At 36.0% G+C, this 22,303-nt stretch overlaps 1 protein-coding gene across 2 annotated transcripts in view; it reads right to left on the bottom strand.

Moving 5' to 3' along the window:
- specc1 (sperm antigen with calponin homology and coiled-coil domains 1) overlaps positions 1-22,303 on the bottom strand; it is a 145,553-nt gene that overhangs the window by 3,371 nt on the left and 119,879 nt on the right. For both annotated transcript variants that reach the window (XM_073839753.1, XM_073839754.1), the window contains 2 exons: positions 5,173-5,289; positions 4,565-4,624 (listed from right to left, as the gene is read on the bottom strand). In XM_073839753.1, coding sequence (XP_073695854.1) covers positions 4,565-4,624; positions 5,173-5,289 — 177 coding nt within the window. The remainder of the gene's footprint in view (positions 1-4,564; positions 4,625-5,172; positions 5,290-22,303) is intronic.

Here is a 22,303-nt window from a genome sequence, read left to right as displayed (position 1 = left end):
TCCTCCTTGTGTCTACAGTATGTTGGGTGAAGTGAACTCCTGACTGTGGCATTTTCCAGTCATAGTATCTATGGATGTGTAGAGAATCATTAAACATTTACAGGTCATTTTAAAAAGCCCACAGAGGGCAGTAAGGCATTTGGACACATTCTTTTGTTTTTCCAAACACACCACACTTGATCCTAACCATATAAAGCCTACTGTGGGATATTTGATAAGTACATTCTAAGCTCTCTAAATCATCAGTGTTAACTTTGCCGAGAAATCTGTTGTACAGTATACAATGTATTACATGGTTTCTTACGTCTGATATAAACTAGTTCATAGATTTTTAGCAACAGGCCTTTTAGTATAATTCTAAAAACATTCATCGGGTTTTTTTGCTGTGAAATCTTTACTGATGTTTATAAAGTAAACATAAGAATATTTTTTATATTGCTCATTATATTTCAATATAAACTTATTGGACTGAAGCAATCTACATTTACTTAATTATCCATGCAAACACTTCACAATTAGTAGTCATTTTTAACATTAATGTATTAACTAACATGAATGAACAATGAACAATAAATTTACAACACTATTTATTCATGTTAGTTAATAAAAATAACAGTTGCTTGTTATTAGCTCAGAGTGTTTTAACAACTTGTGATTTTAATAATGCATTAGTAAATGCTGAAATTAAAATTAACTGAGATTAATAAATGCTGTACAAGTACTGTTCATTCTAAGTTCATGTTAACTAATGTTAACTAATATACCTTACTGTAAAATGTTACCAATTTTTATAAAAATAATTTTCAAATGTATTAAATATTCATCTACTTTTTTTTAGAGTTGGTCTAATTTAAACCCATGCACAGACATGCGGATAGAGATCTGTATGCTGTTTTCCTCTTTGCATATGTTTGTTGTGTCTGTGGTTAAGTCATGCTGAAAGGGAAAAACATAACCTGCTGAGTGATGTGTCAACTCAAAATATTGTTTTCTGTAATGAAGTCATAAAAACACCCTCAGGTCAGTCATTAAACAGTCAGTGGCTAACAAAACGTGTTCTGAGACACATTGAGATGTAATATGTTTAAACAGCAGCCACAATCTCCTTATTACCTGCAAAAAAAGCTGTCACTCCAAATTACTGAATTATTCAAATAGTAAACAAATTAAGTTTGAAGCTCAAATGAAGGAAACAGAAGTGCACACTTTTCATATCAAGATGTAATAAAGGAATCATCTGGTCCTTAGCAGGTCTTGAAATGAGGTAAATATAACCTCAGATGAAGAACAACTTGACATATTACAGCATGTCATTATTTATTTAACAAAAATGATCATGATTCAATAATTTGCAATAACAATAACTTGAAGTAATAATTTTCTGTATGACTTTACTAATCTCTCACATCACTGTGGAGGAATTATGGCCCACTCTTCTTGACAAAGTTGCTTTATTTTATTGAAATTTGCAGGTATTTATTCAGCTTTCTTAAAGGGATAGTTCACCCAAACATGAAAATTGTCATTAATTACTCACCCTCATGTTGTTCTAAACCCGTAAGACCTTCGTTCATCTTTAGAACACAAATTAAGATATTTTTGATGAAATCCAGAAGCTTTTATTTTTGGGTGAACACTCCCTTTAAGGTCCTACCACAGCATTTCAGGTTGAAGTCTGGACTTTTGCAAGACTGGGCCATTGCCACCTTGATTTTTTTCTTTTTCAGCCATTCTGTTGTAGATCTGCTGGTGTGCTTGGGAACATTATGCTGTTGCATGATGATACGTAAAACCATAGAATTCAAAGACGATGTACTTCCTTTTTTCACATGACTAATGTCAGATTATTGTATTGTTTTCAAAAAATGCAAGCACATTGTAAGATACCGTTACATCAGCTGGTGACTCAGGTGGCTATAAATGGGCTGTCTAGTGTCCTAGATGTTCATGTCTTTCTTTCTTCAGTTAAAAAGAAAGTAGTTTTTTTTCTATATATTGGACTTTGACGGGGATCAACGGGTTGAAGGTCCAAATTGTTTCAATGCAGCTTTAAAGGGCTCTACACGATCCCAGCCAAGGAATAAGTGCCTTATCTAGCGAAATGATTGGTCATTTTCTAAAAAAAAAAAAAATCTAATTTACATGCTTTGTACGATTTTGTTGGAGGAGAAAATGAGTCAAGAAAATGAGAAATTCTTTAAGCGATGCCATAGAAGGACCATTTTTGGTACCACAAAGAACTCAGTCAAAGGTTTTTTTAAAGAACCATCTCTTTCTTACCTTTTTATAATCTGAAGAACCTTCTTTTGCCACAACGAACCTTTTGTGAAACAGAAAGGTACTTCAGATGGTAAAGTTTCTTTATGGAACCATTTAGAGAAAAAAGTTTCTTCTATGGCATCGTGAAGCACCTTTATTTTTAAGAGTTAACCCTTTTAAACCGAAGTATACAGATATGACCTTTCCAATGTGATTACGTAATCTGTGAAATTGTGGATGAGCATTGCAGAGCTAGTGCAAGACAAGCATTTGTGGTTAAGAAGTATATACATTTTTTTTTTTTTTTTTTAGAAAACGAACTTTGCTAGATAAGTCCCTTATTCCTTGGCTGGTATCATGTAGAGGTCTTTGAAGCTGTATTGAAACTGCAGTTTGGACCTTTAACCTGTTGAAGTCCACTATATGGAGAAAAATCCTGGAATGTTTTCCTCAAAAAACTTCATTTCTTTGTGACTGAAGGAAGAAAGACATACTAATCCTTTGAGAAGTTTAGAAAAATGTAACTGCAAATAAAAAGCAATTTTGGGGAGTGATACCCAATATGAGAGAAGACGGTAGAGCTTGCGTGATCCATCTCTCAGCTACTGCAGTGATGGAAAGTTGGAGGAAAATCAGAATCAGATTGTAGTTAAAAAACCTACCACACACAGGCTTAACTCTGTGACTGTAAAGTGCAATGCAAATCTAATCTACTGAAAAACTGATGCAGTGTCAATGGTCAGTCCAGCAAGACTTAGAGTTAACTAAAATTCTACAAGCAAGATTTTTCATGAGATCCATGATTTTCTTTTAGATTTTGTTTTATTTACGTATGATTCAGAAAAGCTGATCACAGCTGCCTGGTGAGTGTGCTTTTATTTTACTTGTGGAGACTTACTAGCTAAAACAAACAGCATTCTGAAGTTCCTTTGATTTAACTGGGTGTTCTAGATTGTTTGTTTTTCTCAAGAATGGAAAATTCACACAGCCTGAGCTCACAAAGACAAGAGCCAGAGGCAGTTGATTTGGATTGTGTGTGAATATAGCTCTAGACATCCCACACGCCTCGACTGCTGAATTTATAGCCTGTTCAACAGTCCATCTTTGGCTCACAAATACAGTGCAGATGCAAATGACCTGTATTTAAATGTGCTGGGCTGTGTCAGGCACACAAAGCAGTGATTAAAGATGTGCAAATCACCCACAGGGAAGGCCAAAGTCTGCTGAGGTTGTCCTGTTTGCTGTAATTATTTGGTGTAATCATGCTTGTTTGATTGTAACAATATTTAGTTATTTTTAGACACGTTCGTTATGTATTATTTATTTATTAAAAAATAATAAATAATAATCATTGATCATATGTATGAATATTTTTTGCTTTATAAAAAATAATGCTAAATTGTTTCATTTATACATTTGCTTTTATTAATATTTTGATTAACATCAAAAATGTATTCATATTCAACCAATTGCTGCAAATAAAGCTCTCCCTCTATATTGTTCAGTTATTCAAATGGTAAACAAATGACGTTTAACCACAAATAAAACCAAAACAATGTATTATATATTCATATTTTACTGGAATGGTTTTTATTTTTTATTTCTTCCATTTTTATTTCAATTTCAGTTAAAGTTTTAATAATTTTGTTGTTGTTTTAATTTTTAGAACTATTATAATAACCCTGGATCATAAGCATGAATATTACTTACTTTATAACAATAAATAACGATAGTGTTTCTTTAATATTAATTTTTAAAATATTTTTATTAATATCAATATTTAATTAATATTCAACTACAACCTCTCTATTAATTGGACAATTGCTACAAAGAAATCTGTCACCCCATATTGTTCAATTATTAATTTCAAACAGTAAACAAATACATCACAAATAAAGCAAAACAATTCATTATTTATTTATATTTTTACTGGAATAGTTTTTATTTTCATATCCTCTATTTTCATTTTAATTTCACTTAAAGTTTTAGTAATTGTTTATCAATTTTTAAAATATGTCTATATAGTTTTAAGATAAGTTTAAGGTAAACTAAATGAAATGAGAAATGTTGCTTCGGCAGCTAACTGAAATAAATCTAGTTTAATTAAAATTTTCTTCAGGTAATGATTATTTCATTTTAAGTAACAAAATGGTTTTTATTGTTTTTATTTTTTAGTTAACTATAATAACCCTAGATCATATGGATGAATATTACCCACTTTATAATAATAAATATTGACACGTTCTTATTTCTTTAATAAATAAATGAACTCTGTGTGTGTGTCTGTCTGTATACATAGACTCACCAGAGAGGGCTTGATACCAATGCTTTCGGCTGCTTGGAAAGCCAGTGTGAGATTTCGCCCCTATAGAGAGAAAACAGCACTCTCTGAATATTATTTACAGTAGTGAAAAACAGGTGTCTAAACCCAGCTGAATTCTCCAGCGATGCTCTAGAGAGTGATGAAGCTTTCACACATGAGCCTTGACGTTCACAACACACCCAAAGAGGCTTCGTGAATAATTCAAAAGCATAATGTACCATCTCTTCCTGTAATCACTATTATACTTATGGCTGTAATTTGTCACACAGCTCCAAAGACCGTGGCTCTTTGCATGTTCATGGTTGTGCGTATGATTGAATAAACACACAGGGAGGGCAGAACAGCCGTTTATTTGTTATGTATGTTGTTTCTACACCTCTCCGTGTGCCGTCTGTTTATGTATTCTGTCAACACTAATCCATGAAAGCACGTGATTCATTACATTTGGCAGGTCAGCAGAGGGGAAGCCTGGACTGTTAACACGCTATGCTTTATTGCAAAATGTGTCAGGCACTAAAGATAAAGTGCGATGGTCAACTAAGACACTTCACTAACCGATGTAACAAATATATGTGTGTGTTTGCGAGTACCTTGTCTTGGCTGATGAGCTCCTGGTAAGGGATGTGTGCAGGCAGATAGGTGTGTAAAAGAGCACAGAACGCCAGGCCATCACTCCAGCTGCTGCTGAAGTTTGTCACATCTATATTCTGTAAGGAGAAGGAGAAAAGCTTAAAAACACCATGAAATTAAAATAGGTCTAATGTCTGTTTGCTTTGAGGCCATCTGTATGCATTATTATATCGTTCTTTTTGTAAAAGAGGCATGCTAGAGATGCACAATCAACCAGCTGCCGGTTGTTTTCAGAGGATATCAAACCTGTAATGGGATACTGACTAATCATGCTTTAATTAATGCTACACGCAAGAATTCACTGGTAATAACTGACTGAATACTCATATGCACATAGTGGCCACTGGAATGAATTGTTGGCTTTTTATTTTTTAGATCAAAGGTACATTAAAAAGAGAATAGTATTAAAAATTTAAATAATAGTCTTCTTTTTTAATATATGTTAAAGTTGATTTCATCATCAGAATTTTCAGCATCATTAGTCTAGTCCTCAGTGTCACATGATCCTTCAGAAATCATTCTAATGTGAAGATTTACAGTCAAGCCCGAAATTATTCATACCCACTTAAAGTTACTTTTATTCAACCAGCAAGTTTTTTTTTATCATTAGAAATGACACAGACATCTCCCAAAAGATAATAAGATGATGTACAAGAGGCATCATTGTAGGAAAAATTATTACTCATTTTATATTTACATTTGAACAAAAAGTGGCATGTCCAAAATTATTCATACCCTTCTCAATAATCAATAGAAAAGCCTTTATTGGCTATTACAGCATTGGTATTTTTGCCCATTCATCTTTAGCGATGAGCTCCAACTTCAGGTTGGAGGGTCTTCTTGCCATCACCCTGATCTTTAGCTCCCTCCACAGATTCCCAATTGGATTTAAGTCATGACTCTGGCTGGGCCACTGCAAAACGTTAATGTTTTTGTCTGCTAACCATTTCTTCACCACTTTTGCTGTGTGTTTTGGGTCGTTGTCATGCTGAAATGTCCACTGTTGCCCAAGACCAAGTTTCTCTGCAGACTGCCTGATTTTGTGGTTGAGAATGCCGTTTACTGTGATTAGGCTCCCTGGTCCACCGGCTGTAAAACACCCCCAAAACATTAAGTTATCCTTTTTTACACCAAATGAAGGCTACATCATTGTGGCCAAACAATTCAATTTTTGTTTCATCTGACCATACAACAGAAGACCAGAAGTCTTCTTCTTTGTCCAGATGAGCATTTGCAAAGGCCAAGCGGGCTTTTGTGTGCCTTATCTGGAGAAGTGGTGTCCTCCTTGGTCTGCATCCGTGGAACCCAGCAGTGTGCAGTGTCTGTTGGACTGTCTGCCTTGAGATGTTGCCACCAGCAGAGCCCAGATTCATCAGGATGGCCTTGTTTGGTGATCCTTGGAGTCTTTTTTACCTCTCTTACTATCCTCTCTCACGTCCTCTGAGATTTTTCACAGTGCGGAACGTCTTGTATTTTTTATTAATACTGTGCACTGTAGCCACTGGATATTCAAAACATTTAGATATGGTCTTATAGCCCTTTCCTGACTTGTGAGCAGCCACAATGCGCAGCCGCAGGTCCTCAGTGAGCTCCTTTGTCTTAGCCATGACTGTCCACAAACCAACAGCAGAGAGCTTCTGTTTTTCACCTGTTGAGTTGATTAAAACAGCTGTTCCCAATGAATCAGGGTAATTAGGATGCTTTTGGACTATTTGGAATGGTATAGAACTTTGGATTTTCCCATAGACTGTGACAGTTTGCAAAGGGTATGAAAAATTTTGGACATGCCACTTTTTGTTCAAATGTAAATAAAAGCGGAGAAATATATATTTTTTCCACAATGATGCCTCTTGTACATCGTCTTATTATCTTTTGGGAGAAGCCTGTGTCATTTCCGGTCAAAAAAAAAAAACTTGCTGGTTAAATAAAAGTAACTTTAAGTCAGAATTTGCCAGGGGTATGAATAATTTCAGGCTTGACTGTAGTGGCAATGTTGGAATCATTTACTTAAAATGTAACTCTTTTTGTAACAATGCAAGCCTTTACTGTCAATTTTGTTTAATGCATCCTTGCTGAATAAAAGTTTTTTAAAAAGCCTTAAACTTTTGAACAGTTTTGTATAACATCAGTTTCAAGAGTGTATCTTTGTCACTGTGTTTTGCAGTAATTTATGTAAATATAAAAGATGCTATAATAAAAGTGCCTGATAAGTGGTGTCAGACTGCACATACATTTGTGAGCACTTAGTTTCATGACAGCATTAGTCTCTGACAAACCAGTGATCAGAGCTCACCAGATACTGTATCAGTCCTGCAATACCAGCACAGTGAAATCTTCTATCATATACTTCGTTATCATTGATTTGCATTAATCAAAAGGAATCAATGATTCCAGTGAAATCAATCATTGATTCAGGTTCACTGGAGCAGTTTTGAAGCTAGTATTGAATAAAGCACTGGATATATTTCTATATATGGTTTCAAATGTGTTTCTGGGCAGTGAGTTGCTGAACCCATATGCAGCTTATTAGTTTTGAGTGTGACATAATGATCTCTGACAGGAATTATTCATATCTGTTTGCTATTAAATGTTGATATTTTAGACAGAAATCTGTCTAAGTGCAGAATTTTGAACAGAAGTAGATCACATTGTATTTGTTATTCAGTATTTTAGTTAAAGGGTCACCCAAACTGAAATTTCTATCATCATTTATTCACCTTCATAACATTCTAAACCTTTATGATTTTTTTATTTTGTTCTTATTAAATTTTTTTCATTTTTACAAAACGATATTGATTTTTAAAGGGAACCTTGGGTATTAAGACTGGTATGGTTTAGTATAGCGTAAATTATGCCTTTTATTAAAATATTCTTTCTTTCTTTCTTTTTTCTAGATAGGACAGTGACAGAGATATGACAGGAAACGTGTGTGTGTGTGTGTGTGTGTGAGAGAGAGAGAGAGAGAGAGAGAGAGAGAGAGAGAGGTTTTGCTCAAAATCTGGGTGCACTTAGGAAAATCGATGGTACAGCATTTGGTTTAAACATAATAGGTTTAATGTTTAATATGTATTATATGTATCAGTATTTTCCGAGTTGTGTTGCGGTATAAATAGCATAGCTCAGTGCCAGTAGCTCACAAAGTGCAACCACTCTATGTAATCAAAATAATGGCACCTCATAGTTCATAACATAATGGCGTGGATTTTTAAATAACGTACATTTTTATGGGTTTTCTACTACATATTCACAAAGTCTCAGATTTCAAATTTTCATTTATTTACAGTATTTAAACAATAAATGCTGTTTTGGCGCTGTTTACTGTAGAGTGACAGATCGCTGTAGTGCCTGAGATGATCTGATCATCTCCTTCGCTTTAAGCAGTGTCACCACAAAATAAACATGAATACACTTTCGAAGGTATGTTAAAAGAAAGAGTACAACTTATCAAAATCCATATCCTTGTATAATCGCTTAATTAGGCCGTGTTCACACTTGGCGTCTTTTTTGACAAGAAAAAGTTGACTAGGGCGTTTTTTTAGTAAAAAAAAAAAAAGCTGGCAGCGTTCTGTTACAAAAAGCAGCCGAGTGCGTCTTCTGTTGCTATAACAACAGCTGCAACAGTAGCGTGGTGCTGTGTGGTGAAGAAATGTCGAGAAAGAGCCTCTTTGTGATGTATATTATGATAGAGTTGTTTACTCATATCATACAACTCCTTGTGCTCCGAAACTAGTTTATCTACCGGCAACTTCTCCATTTTTTCTTGTTGTTTTTGTTGTTATGGAAACGATAGCTACTCGCTTGTCATTGGTCAGCTGTCAAAAAAGCGCTTGACGTAGGGTGTTTTCTTCAAAAAAGTTCAACTTTTTTCAACTTAAAAAGATGCTCTGAGCTGCAAAAAAAAGACGCCGGCGGTGGCGTTTAAAAAAAGCGCTAGGGCTTTTTTGAAAAGACGGTTTACTCCATAGGATTAGAATGTAAAACAGACGCTGGCAGTCTGAAAAAGGACGGCAAGTGTGAACACGGCCTTAGTAAACAATGTTATATAACATCACATTTACCTCAGAAAAATTGAAAATTCATTCAGTGGCCATAAACTTGTTAGTCAGCTAGAAAAATGAACTCTAGAAAGGAGCTTTTTGCTAAATAAATGCACCATATAACACCATATTACTTTTCACTGAATATTTACAGCATTTATTGAGATTTTGTTCCTTGAGAAAATTTAGCATGTACTATATGTAATATATATCTGAAATAAATGTAGAACCAAAGCTTGTGAATCAGAATCAAATCGAATCATGAAATGTGTGTCAAAACCCAGCCATATTAAATATATTTCTGGCATCCATTGCTACCAAAATTTTGCTTTATAAGGCAAACACATTCAATTATTATTATTATTATTTAAATATAAACATTGAAAAATGCACATACATAGAGATCGATTATCAAATATGGTAAGCCAGGAGATTCCCCCCTTCTATGTAAAGCACTTTGAGTACCCAGAAAAGCACTAAATAAATCATTTGTGTTCCAAAGATGAATGGTCATATGGCTTTAGAATGACATGAGGAATACATTTTTTGGTTGAGCTAGTCCTGAATTTAAGGGTGTGATGATACATTTGGTTCTGGTCTGCTTAGCGTTCACACTGGCATTTTTGTCAGCGAACCTAAAGGCATAGTGATACATTCACAAGCTGATTGGCCAGAATTAGGCGATTGACGCAACTTACAGAACAATTGCACCAGTTTGTTTTAATCGAACCAAACATGACAAGTGTGAACACACCCTAAGTGTAGTACTCTCAGCTTTATTTAACACATTTTAGCATGTTTGAATTCAGTCCACCAAAATGTGAGCAAAGTCTGCAGATTCCATCCTGACTGTTGCTGCCCTATTCACTTCAGTGTGTAAGACAGACGGCACCACATATATTTTAAGTGAAATAGTGTGTGACAGAAAACAAAAGACACAGAAGGAAGAGAGCTGTTGTTGCAGCAATTAAAATGTTGAGATGGACCTCACACGCTCTAGACTGTTATCTCATTGTGTTTCACCGGACTTCCTGCCACTTCCTGTATGTCCCAGCGCAGTCATTCTTTGTGTGAGTGCATGTATTTCTGTGAAAGGTCTGAGTTTGGGAACAGGGCAAAGGGCCAGTGACGACCCTCATGGGCTCAGCCCTCATCAACCCCTACTCGGCCCTCCCGAGTCCCAACACTTCACAAACATCTTTTGATTTAGAATCAGATGTTAGATTTGAAAGGAGACCCCGATAGAAGCTCTGTCCTCAGCTGGGCCTTTGGGGCTGAGTTGAAGAGAAGAAGAGAAGTTCTTCAGTAAGGACGTCACCCACAGAGGGACAGTGAGGACGGAACCATGTGAAGAATCCCACCATCTGTGCTACACGCTGACTTAGTCAACATGTCTTGACATTTATAATCAGGTGTGTTCGAGGTGCCCAGCCTAAAATGACGTGTGTGTTATGTGAAATATATAGAGATCAAAGAAAAATGAAAAAATGCATCAAACTGAAAATACTAATCTCACAAAAAAAAACAAAAAAAAAAAACTGTAATGTAACATGCATGAAGCATAAACAGACATTTCCATAATTTTCAAGCTACTCTTTTCAATGCAACAAAAATAGACAGTGACTAGTGGCTGTCAAGTTCCAAAAATCATTTGTGTGCTGTATTTAAATTCTTTTGAATATATCAAATAAATTTTTCTGAGAAGGTATTCACTGCAGATCTTCCATTCTGTGATAGTTCCCATGTTTCATTTGCACTTGTGTTTCAATTCAAAATATTGAGAAGTGCATTAGCCTTGAGACAAGCAGGAGCCAAAGATGTTTGGCATCACTGACCTGTTGAACCTTGTGCTGTGTCATGTTTCAAAGTATACAGGCGAGGGCAGTGGAGGGAAAAATTATCAGCAAATAATGATGGTCTGTTTCTCACAAAGTTATCGTAAGGCATCAGACACGCTATGTAGCAACATACGGATAACTTTTATGGTACTTTTATATCTTTTTTGGATCCTGACAGCCATCTATTTTTGTATTACAAAGAACACATCTTGTTTTGTGTTCAATAAAAAAGGTATAGAATGACATGATGGTGAAGTTTTAGACAAACTATCCCTTGTGAAAAAGAAGTGCTCTTAATTAAGTGTGCACTTCAAATCTTAGCAAATTTAATGTATTTTGACATTTCAGTGTGGATGGAAGAAACTTTTGGAAAATGCTTGAAAATGCTTGTGTGGATGGAGAGCATTTTAAAATTAAAACACCGTTTTCAAATGCATTCAGATGAATGTACATGTAGCCTGTGATACTGTGCTAGTACATAGTTATTGTGATATATTATTGTGATATTTGTTTTTCATGTAATGAAAATTCTAATATCATGACAGCTCTAGCCATACTATTTTAAAAGCATATTTTAGTATGCTACATTGTAATCTACAACGGCATTTTAGTGCCACGTTAAAAAAATTAAAGAATCTAAAATTACGAGATTGTCATAATATTTTGAGAATAAAGTCTAAATATTTCAAGAATAAAGTCAAAATTACGAGAATTAAGTGGAATTGTTCTGAGAATAAAGTCTGTTTTGAGAATAAAGTCGAAAGTTTCTGAGAATAAAGTCGAATTGTTCTGAGAATAAAGTCAAACTGTTTCTGAGAATAAAGTCGAAATGTTCTGAGAATAAAGTCGAAATGTTCTGAGAATAAAGTCGAATTGTTCTGAGAATAAAGTCAAACTGTTTCTGAGAATAAAGTCGAAATGTTCTGAGAATAAAGTCGAAATGTTCTGAGGATAAAGTCGAATTGTTCTGAGAATAAAGTCGAAATGTTCTGAGAATAAAGTCGAAATGTTCTGAGAATAAAGTCGAAACGTTCTGAGAATAAAGTCGAAATGTTCTGAGAATAAAGTCGAAATGTTCTGAGAATAAAGTCGAATTGTTCTGAGAATAAAGTCAAAGTGTTTCTGAGAATAAAGTCGAAACGTTCTGAGAATAAAGTCGAAATGTTCTGAGAATAAAGTCGAAATGTTCTGAGAATAAAGTCGAATTGTTCTGAGAATAAAGTCAAAGTGTTTCTGAGAATAAAGTCGAAACGTTCTGAGAATAAAGTCAAAATGTTCTGAGAATAAAGTCGAAATGTTCTGAGAATAAAGTCGAAATGTTCTGAGAATAAAGTCGAAATGTTCTGAGAATAAAGTCGAATTGTTCTGAGAATAAAGTCAAAGTGTTTCTGAGAATAAAGTCGAAACGTTCTGAGAATAAAGTCAAAATGTTCTGAGAATAAAGTCGAATTGTTCTGAGAATAAAGTCAAACTGTTTCGAGAATAAAGTCGAAAGTTTCTGAGAATAAAGTCGAAATGTTCTGAGAATAAAGTCGAAAGTCGAAATGTTCTGAGAATAAAGTCGAATTGTTCTGAGAATAAAGTCAAACTGTTTCTGAGAATAAAGTCGAAATGTTCTGAGAATAAAGTCGAATTGTTCTGAGAATAAAGTCAAACTGTTTCTGAGAATAAAGTCGAAATGTTCTGAGAATAAAGTCGAAAGTTTCTGAGAATAAAGTCGAAATGTTCTGAGAATAAAGTCGAAAGTTTCTGAGAATAAAGTCGAAATGTTCTGAGAATAAAGTCGAATTGTTCTGAGAATAAAGTCAAACTGTTTCTGAGAATAAAGTCGAAATGTTCTGAGAATAAAGTCGAAATGTTCTGAGAATAAAGTCGAAATGTTTCGAGAATAAAGTCGAAATGTTTCGAGAATAAAGACAAATTGCTTTAAGAATAAAGTCGAAATGTTTCGAGAATAAAGTCGAAATGTTTCGAGAATAAAGACAAATTGCTTTAAGAATAAAGTCGAAATTACGGAAATAAAGTCGGATTGGGAGCACCAGAAGTTGTTGCCAGGTCACCGCAATTGATTTGAATATATGTGGGATTATTAGCAGAAATCATACAGTACCATGTGTTACACTCGCAGGGACAGTATGCTTTGAAACAATATTTCACGTCTTTTATTGCATTCATTATGCCTATCTGTAGTGTCCCTGCCACCCAATAATAGCAATGAGCTTTGTGCTTTTAATACTTTTAATATAAAACATATTTTCAGCTTTCAAAATCTGTCAGTTTTATAGCTAAAAACAACATGTCTCGCAGTGTGTTTTTTCATGCTCTTTAATGTGACGGAACAAATCACTGTATTTTTCTGAATCAGTCATATTTTGATTACAATGAGACATTCGTTTCGTTAAATTATACGGTTTCTTTTGTGAAAATACCGCCACCTACTCTGCAAAAACGTCTTTAATTCCTCACATGTATTTAATTAAAAACAACAACAAAACGTTCTAAAGGTTGAAGTGGACTCCAGCTCTCTAACATAAGTTATTTTGTTGTCTTTTCTGAGGTATAGCCTATAAGTGACTATTTACAAGCTGTTTTACAGTATAGCCTAATTTAATGTAACGAATTTCTCTGTTGACTGATTCACATTGCGCTTAAACTGAGGTGAATACAGCGATCTGTCACACCAAATTAAAGAGTGTGAAAAACACTTTATTATTACAGACATATTGTTTGTATTTCGCTATAAAACTGACAGAATTTGAAAGCTGAGACTTTGAAATATCTCCCGGTGCTCTCAATCTGGGCCATTTGTATGCACAATAGGCTAGAATATACTCTAATTATCGTAATTTTGACTTTATTCTCAAAATATTTCGACTTTATTCTCAAAACACTTCTTCTTTATTCTTGTAATTTTGATTTTAGTCTTTTTTAAACGTGGCACTAAAATGGGATTGTGGTAATCTACGTAATAAGAACAACAATAAATACATATTTAGAGAACTGAATTATTATTTTAGAAGTTACTTATTATTTAGTGACAACGCAGCGAGAAACTACAGCAACCAACCTTCAACATACAGACGTAAAGTGCTTCTTTTGGCATTCTGCTCTTCCATTGATTTTCCAATATCTTCCTCTGACAAAAGACCTGCACAATCATGTAGACTGACATTCCTTACATGCCTATCCTGTCTCTTATAGCACAGGTGGCCCAGAGAGGGTGATTATACACACATACACGGGCAAATAAACACTCACTAGTTTACACAATTCTACACGGGCTTCAGGAGGCAATCGCGGGTGTGTTTGTGTGTGTGTGCAGTGCAGGAATGCTGGGAGTCAGGCAGAGAAGCACGAAGTCACATCCTGGACGATCTGAGTGTGCAGGGATGGGGGGGGGGGGGGGGTGGATAATGTCATCAGAGCAGAAAGAAAGCGCGAGAGGAGGGGTATAAATGTTATAAAAACAGTAGTCTCCATCAATACACTGGGACCGGGCTTCAAAAAGCAAACACAGCATCCAGTGACAGGAAATCACCCTTGCTCTCTTCAAAAGACCGAGGCAGAGAGTGGATGCGAGGCAGAGAGAACACAAGCTGGTAGTTTTCCATCAGTTTAAACAATATTGGCCCACCGATGTAGCTTACATTTCAGCTCGGAACAAAGCCAGATGTATTTCCGGCCTCTGCAGTAGAAATAGAAAGCAAGCTTACTCATGTCAGCGTGTAGTGGTGAGCCTAAATTGTCTGGTAGCAAAGAAAATGTCACTTCCTCTATAAATACGAGTCTTAGACAGTGTAATTGTATGTTTATGGTTTTGAGTCATTGCTTTTAAGACATTTAACACATCTCTGCTGCTTATTCGCTGCTTGTATATAGACTTTGCGTTTCATAACAGCTTGACACACGTTAATAGAGTACACATTTAATTGCATGGTGGGAGACAGCAAACGCACACACATACATTGCAGCTGGATTGTCAACACACATGGAAAGGGCTTTCAATGATGGGTCCACATCCTCTCCAGCACTGTCGGCTGTTATCTAACAAAGCCATGACAAGCGGTGACTTCATAGCCATATGACAGACAGGCTTTTAAAGAATAGCAGTGTACAATCTCTATGGCCATCTCCAGTACACAAAAGGACACTAAATGCAGACTAAAAGACAGACGTACTACATTATATAAAGGAGTCGTTCATTCCTTTCTGTCTAAATGTAATTATTTACATAGCCTGATGTCACTGCAAACCAATATGACTTTCATTTTTCTGTGGAACACAAAAAGAGATGTTTTAAAGAATGTGTGGGCAGCTCTTCCCCCCGATAATCAGAGGCTGCTCCAAAAATAAAAAATAAAAACATAAAGTTTATTTGACTCATGTACACAATAGCACAGAGCTACAAATAAGTCAGTTGGGGCTGTGAATTAAGAATTTATTCCCAGGATTATTAAATTAAATTATTAAATTAATAAATATTAGTGGCTTTGATGTAATAAATTTGTTGTGTCTTTTTAACTTGAAACTTAAATCATGGCTAGAAATTAACTGAATTAAAGGGATAGTTCACCCAAAAATGAAAATTCTGTCTTTAATTACTCACCCTCATGTCATTCCAAACCCATTAGACCTTTGTTCATCTTCAGAACGTAAATTAAGATATTTTTGATGAAAACCTGAGAGCTTTCTGACCCTCTATAGACCGCAACAGTAATACCATGTTCAAGGCCCAGAAAGGTAATAAGGACATTGTTAAAATACTCCATGGACATCAGTGGTTCAACTGTAATTTTATGAAGCTACGAGAATACTTTTTCTGCACAAAGAAAACAAAAATAACGACTTTATTCAACCATTTTTTTCTCTTCGATGTCAGTCTTCGATACGCGTTCACGAGAGTAACACGATGCTGCGCCTGTACAAGCAGAAGACACACACTGTACATAAAACAGTCTTGAGAGATTCCATCTAACTTAAACACCTCTGTTGGGCCATTGCATTCAAGAAATCACACCATAAATAGAAACCTATGACCAGTGGAACAAAAGCTCTGCAGGTTGACGGGACTGTCTTAGATGGTAGAAAACGAACAGTTTTCAGACTTTTTGACTTTGTACATGGTTTGTCTTTAAGCATATTAGAAACACCAGACAGGCATGTAAATAATAAAAACTTGATTTTCACCACAGGAAGTCTATTTTAAACAACTAGTAACACTGGACATCATCGACATCATAAACTAGCACAACGCGTAATTTCTTTGTAACTGTTTACTTGGAACTTCCAAGGAAAGTAAGTAACTGTTTACTTGTGACTTTTAACTTTACAACATTTTTTTTGTGTACTTTTATGGTGCTGGTCTATTTCAGTGCTTACCGACATCTGTCCTTATTGACTTTCATTGTGTGTAGTGGTGCCTAACATCATCACGCCACAGAAAGTCATACATATTTGTATTGCTTGAGCATCTGCGGCTTAGCGGCATCTGTGTTCTCTTTGCCTATATTTACATGGGACTAGGCTGCAAAAAGACAATAAATACAGGTGGTGAACAAATCTGAGGTAAGAGAAGGCTGTAGGATGAATCAGAGAGCTGAGACACAAATAAACTAGAGCTTTCAGGGTCAGAGCTCCTCAAATAGTCAACCGCTGTCTGTCTGACCTCTCCAGACACAGCAGAGCTCCACCTCAGCAGTAACCACCCTCAGACCGCCACCAGGCCATGAGAAGGTGAGCAAAGTAGTAAAAGTCGGTTAAACTATAAATGACTCTTGGGTGATGGTAGACGCGTAGGAAGATGTATTATTCGAGAACACCGCTTTTGCCACTGTTTATTGTATGTTGAGAATGGTGGAGCTCTGCTCTAAGAAAAGCAGCAGGAGAGGAAGTACAGTGTTTTCAGGCATTGTTTGGTCTGATATTTTTGGATCAAAGTGAACGATCTGATCGTGCACCTCCTAGACAGCTAAGAGGTTAAATGGAGGGCAAATGGAGATCTTTATGTCTTTAGATTCTTCTTCTCCTCAATAGTTTTATAAAAGATCTCAACACCTCAAACAGTTACACAGTTCTCAGATTTGCCAAGATACCAAAGTCTTCAATGAAAAGTCTTACTATATACTATATTTCTCAACAAATTATGATTTTATTCAACAATTTTCTCTCTTAAGTGTCAGACTTTGATGCTTGTCACATTCTATGACATAAACGTGCATTGAAGACTGACACAGAAGAGAAGAAATTGTTGAATAAAGACGTTATTTGTGTTTTCTTTGCGTACAAAAAGTATTCTCGTAGCTTTGTAACATTACGGTTGAACCACTGATGTCACATGGAGTCTTTTATGGATGTCCTTACTACTTTTCTAGGCCTTAAATATGTCAGTTATGTTGCTGTCTATGCAGGGCCAGAAAGCTCTCAGATTTCATTAAAAATATCTTAATTTGTGGTCCGAAGATGAACAAATTTCTTATGGCTTTGGAACAACATGATGATGATTAATTAATGACAGAATTTTCATTTTTTGGTGAACTATCCCTTTAAGAATGTGTGCACGCTTAAAAACCTCTGAGCAATACAGTTTCCTGAGAAGCTGCACTGTAAAGACATCTGGGTGCTTGTTTCCAAGAATATCTATCCTACATGGACCAAGCCAGGTGTAAGTGTGGGTGTGAGACAGAGAGAGAGAGAGACAGACAGAGAGAAATAGAGGAAAAAGGCCCCCACTTCCTCTGTTCTCTTCCTCTATTCCTGGAGGATTACGCCACATATTTCTCCGTATCCTCAAGTCATTATTCATTTCTGAACAAACCCCTCCTGGATGGGCCAAGGCCCCAGCACTGCTGTTTTTGTTTGTCTGAGAGAATGAGAAAGATGCAGAGAGGCGGATGAAGGGTGGCGGAGTGCAGGCCCAGCTGATTCCTCTGTTTAAAAGGACCGGCCGACCCCCTGTTTTCATTCCTCATTGTCTCCATCCTGAACAAACAGCTCTAGGGCCGTCTTTTTGTTAGCATTCTTCTAAATAAAATGCAGCTGACCTAAATAAAGTACTTCAAAGGAAGTCTGAAAAAACAGTCTACAGTGGGAAAAAGAGTTTGAGGGAATTTTTAATTATACTAGTTAAAGGACTATCCAAGATCAACAGGTCAAGCTTGACCAACAACATCAATTTGTAAAAACAAGCAAAACTAACTTTTACAGTAATACACTTATAACAGGCAAGGTATCGCATCAAAAGTGTTTCAAAAGCACAGCTGTAAGACTTTAATAACATTACAAATGTTAAGATGACAATAGTGTGACATAATCAGTAAAACTTTGTGCAAAGTACCAGATTTTTCAATGTTGTCATCAGGGTTCCCACCAATATTACTAACTGTAAGTTTTGCCTCTTTGTTGCCTGTTTGAGACCTGTAATTGCAGTTATTTGTGGAGTAATCTTCTTTACATGGGTTGTGCATCGGCACGGCTCCTTAGCACAAATGAATCTGTTTTGAGGTGCACGTGTGGGCTGTCAGTCAACGCGCACCAGTGTGGATATTCACTATACTTCAGAATTACAGATACTATGTCTTGTAAGTACAGTATGTCATCTGAACAAGCAACACGTCTGCCAGTTTTATTCTGACCAACTGAAAAAATAAAAAAGTTTTATAATAAATCACACTACCACTGGTGATTAAATCTAACGATCACAAAGTTAGCTCAGATCACGTCAAACCGTGCAAATTATTATTATTATTGTTATACTAATTTGTTCTCAAATTGTTAATGTTAACATAAACATTGCATGACTGTGTGTTTAGTGTGTATTAGCGTTATCTGTACATTTCAATTTCTGTATTGTCTAATCTCTAATTTTCATACCATTCGAATGTCCCCGAAAGAAATTGTTCTTTTAACCCTAAAAAGCAATGTAATGTTTCTTAAAACAAGTTCTCTTTGAAATACAAATCTTTTGTAAGTACAGTGTAATCCCACATAGCTGTAATTTAGATGCACATTTAAAACTAGAATAGAATCTAATTTCAGTCACTTACTGTACATGTTTCAGTACCATCATCCACTGTTTAAGACTCTATTCTGAAAATGAGTTTAATTATTCCAGCTGCTGTAAGAACAGGCTACAAATGATCAATTTTGACAGTTACTTGAAAGTATGACCACAGTAACCCCGTTTTGAGATACTGGCTACCAGTACCTGCATATATTGCTGATCTTATTCATGTTCAAGAGTCAAAGAGATTGTTACGATCGAATGGACAAAATCTCCTACATGTCCCTCGATCAAAATTAAAGCTCAGAGGTGACCTGGCAGTCTTCTACATTTGTACCTGTTTTAAATTAAGTTTTTTTTTTTTTTCTGTACATGATGTTTGGTGCCATTTGAAGTCTGTATAGATGCAGATTTTTGAGGCGAGCTGGATAATCATCAGTAAAAAAGTTGATCAATATGTAGTTATCAGTATTTGGCAAAAATGTCCATATTGGCATATCTCTAACAATTAACCAGAGATTCATCCGCCTACAGCGCAACCCAGGCTAATGAAAACATGTGCCTCTATATACATTTCTGCAGCACTGTAATTCCATACTTCACAGCATGTTTTGCAGCATTTTCAAAGTAAAATGTCCAGAGATTGGCGGTAAAACACTCCTTCAGTGCGTGACCATGGCACGTATTGCTGCATTTTTATTACGCTGCTTGAGGTGCGTATTGCGTCTGTTCAGAATTCAGATATCCGGGGAGTGTCACTAAAGGTTAATGCTCTGTCGTGTTGGAAATATCCACTACACTAAACCCAACCCTAAACCTACCCAATAGTGTTAAAAAAATGCAAAAGTGATATAAAAACGCATTTGTTGAGGCAGCCATGCTATTTCAACCTTCAGATTTGAGCTGTTTGGTCATACCGTAGTTTCATGGGCCCGTACTGGAAGCTTTTCACCATGCCATATCACGTGAGCTACTGAGTAAACCTACTAGAAACTAGAAAACTCATGCATACGAAGCTGTATATGTGACGACAATGTTCAAAAGTATTAGTTTTCAAATCACGCAGGATGTTAAAGGGGTCATCGGATGCACAACTAACTTTTACATGTTGTTTGAACATTAATGTGTGTTGGCAGTTTGTGTACACAACCACCATACAATGATAAAAATCTACCCAGTGGTATTTTTTTAATCTTTAAAAATAAAATATCTCCTTTTTAAAATCAGGTCATTCTCAGCTTCTTTTCAGTGTGACGAAACACAGTTGATTGACATGAACGTCTTACCTTAGACCTGCCCTCACCAAGCTAAAACAGTCCGAATATGATCGCTATTGTGTCGACTTAGGTGCAGAGGAAGACTCTAATTGAGCGATTGAGGAGTTCTGTTGTTGGATGTAATAATGAACATAGCAGTCGTCATTTACTCCCGACATCTGAGCCGCTGAAGACGCAGAGGTTTAACGTTACTTTCATTTTTAAAAGGAAAGCGCCGATCCCAATCTACATATGCGTCTATGTTCGTGTGAATCATTCGTGATGCAGCTTCACCCACAGCAGAAGTAAGTATAATGGTTTTTTATGCATCTTTGCAAATGGCCTTTAATGTGCTTGTTGGCAAGTTTCGCCGATAAATGCGGCTAAAGTAAACATTACATCTCAATCCCACAGCAGAGAGGGGCGGAGCGAGCAGAGCTCATTTGCATTTAAAGGGCCCATGCAATAAAATGAGCTGATATTTTGCAGAGCTGATTTTTACAAGGTTAAAGGGTGTTTTCTTACACTACTATTGAGAATTTTTAATCAAAGTATATTATAGACTTTTCATTAAGACCCTAAAGAATCATATGAACTTGTGGAAAATGGGCATCCGATGACCCCTTTAAAATTGTTTTGAAGTCATAACATAATATTCAACAAGTAATTGTGTGAAAATTAGGCTTTATTAATCAAAACTTGCAAATCATACTTTGAGTGAAAAGGAATAAAAGTTGTCTGAGTTTTACTGCCTTTAGTGTTGATTTCAACTGTAATCTGCAGAAATTCATACATATAGGTATGTTACTGCAGTTCTGCAGAAATGTAAATTGAGGCACACATTTTCAATGAGCAGATCCACTAAAAGGATAATAGTCAATTTAGAATTCAAATGACACTCATCTTTGTACAAAATAACTAATATAAGTGCTTTAATAAATACACTTACAATAAAAATACTTCTGGCTTTAAAGCCTCTAGAATGCTTTCCCCATAGAACAATAGCGACCATCAACATGCCACAAATGCTGTCAACAGAGCTCCAGAAGCCAGCAACAGAAAACATGATAACTCCATCAGACACATCCTTTCAAAATCAATGACTAGCGTACACTTTCAAGTGCACAGTCAATCCTCAATGCACAATAGACTGGACAGAATAGGATGCTAAAAATACCCCAAACAGAACCTTTAATTCAAAATAAGGCACAGAGGTGAAACTAGTCGACAATTGTGCCTTTATAAACAGTGATTTGGGTGGATGATTCATTGTTGCTGCACACAAACATGTGCTGTGTTTGGGTCTGTGTGCTCATTAAGTTTCCATCATTCACACTTACTGTGTCCAGCACTACACATTATTAAGAGTCCTCCATGATCAATTCCTTTCTCGGTGGCTGACATTTTAACGTGGCCTACGTGCAGCATAGCCTTCACACATACTGACAAGTCCTCAGGGCCCGGGAGTGTCAGAAAAAAACCCTCTAGAGGCACATAACATTATGGCTGGTCGAAAGACGTGCGTTTATGAGAGAGCGGTTCGCTGGTTATTTAAATTAGGATTAGTATCACTGTAACCTTGGTGACAGCACGGGCCATGAGCATACAGATGTACGTCTGCGTATGCTCAATTGTGATTCTTTTCTATGGGATGTTTCATGTTGCATGCTCCTGACGCAGTTCTGCTCTGCAGGAAATGCATGAAGATAACTATAAGTTCATAAAACTGCATATGTGATATTTTGACAAGTCTAACATGAAGCGATACACACGCTATTAAGCTCATGTTAAGCAAACTAGAGAAGCGTTAATCTACTACCTGCAGTTATGGGGGACTAGGGAGTAACTCATCAAGAGGACATCCTATGTTAATTAGCCTACTGTTTGACCACAGTTCACTGACTTCAGGACAAATGACTAATTACTGTAGCATGACCCAAGTCTGACCCTCTTCCACCACT

This window comes from Garra rufa, chromosome 5 (genome assembly GCF_049309525.1).
Source record: "Garra rufa chromosome 5, GarRuf1.0, whole genome shotgun sequence".
Taxonomy (NCBI): domain Eukaryota; kingdom Metazoa; phylum Chordata; class Actinopteri; order Cypriniformes; family Cyprinidae; genus Garra; species Garra rufa.
This window is presented reverse-complemented; position numbering and strand designations above follow the sequence as displayed.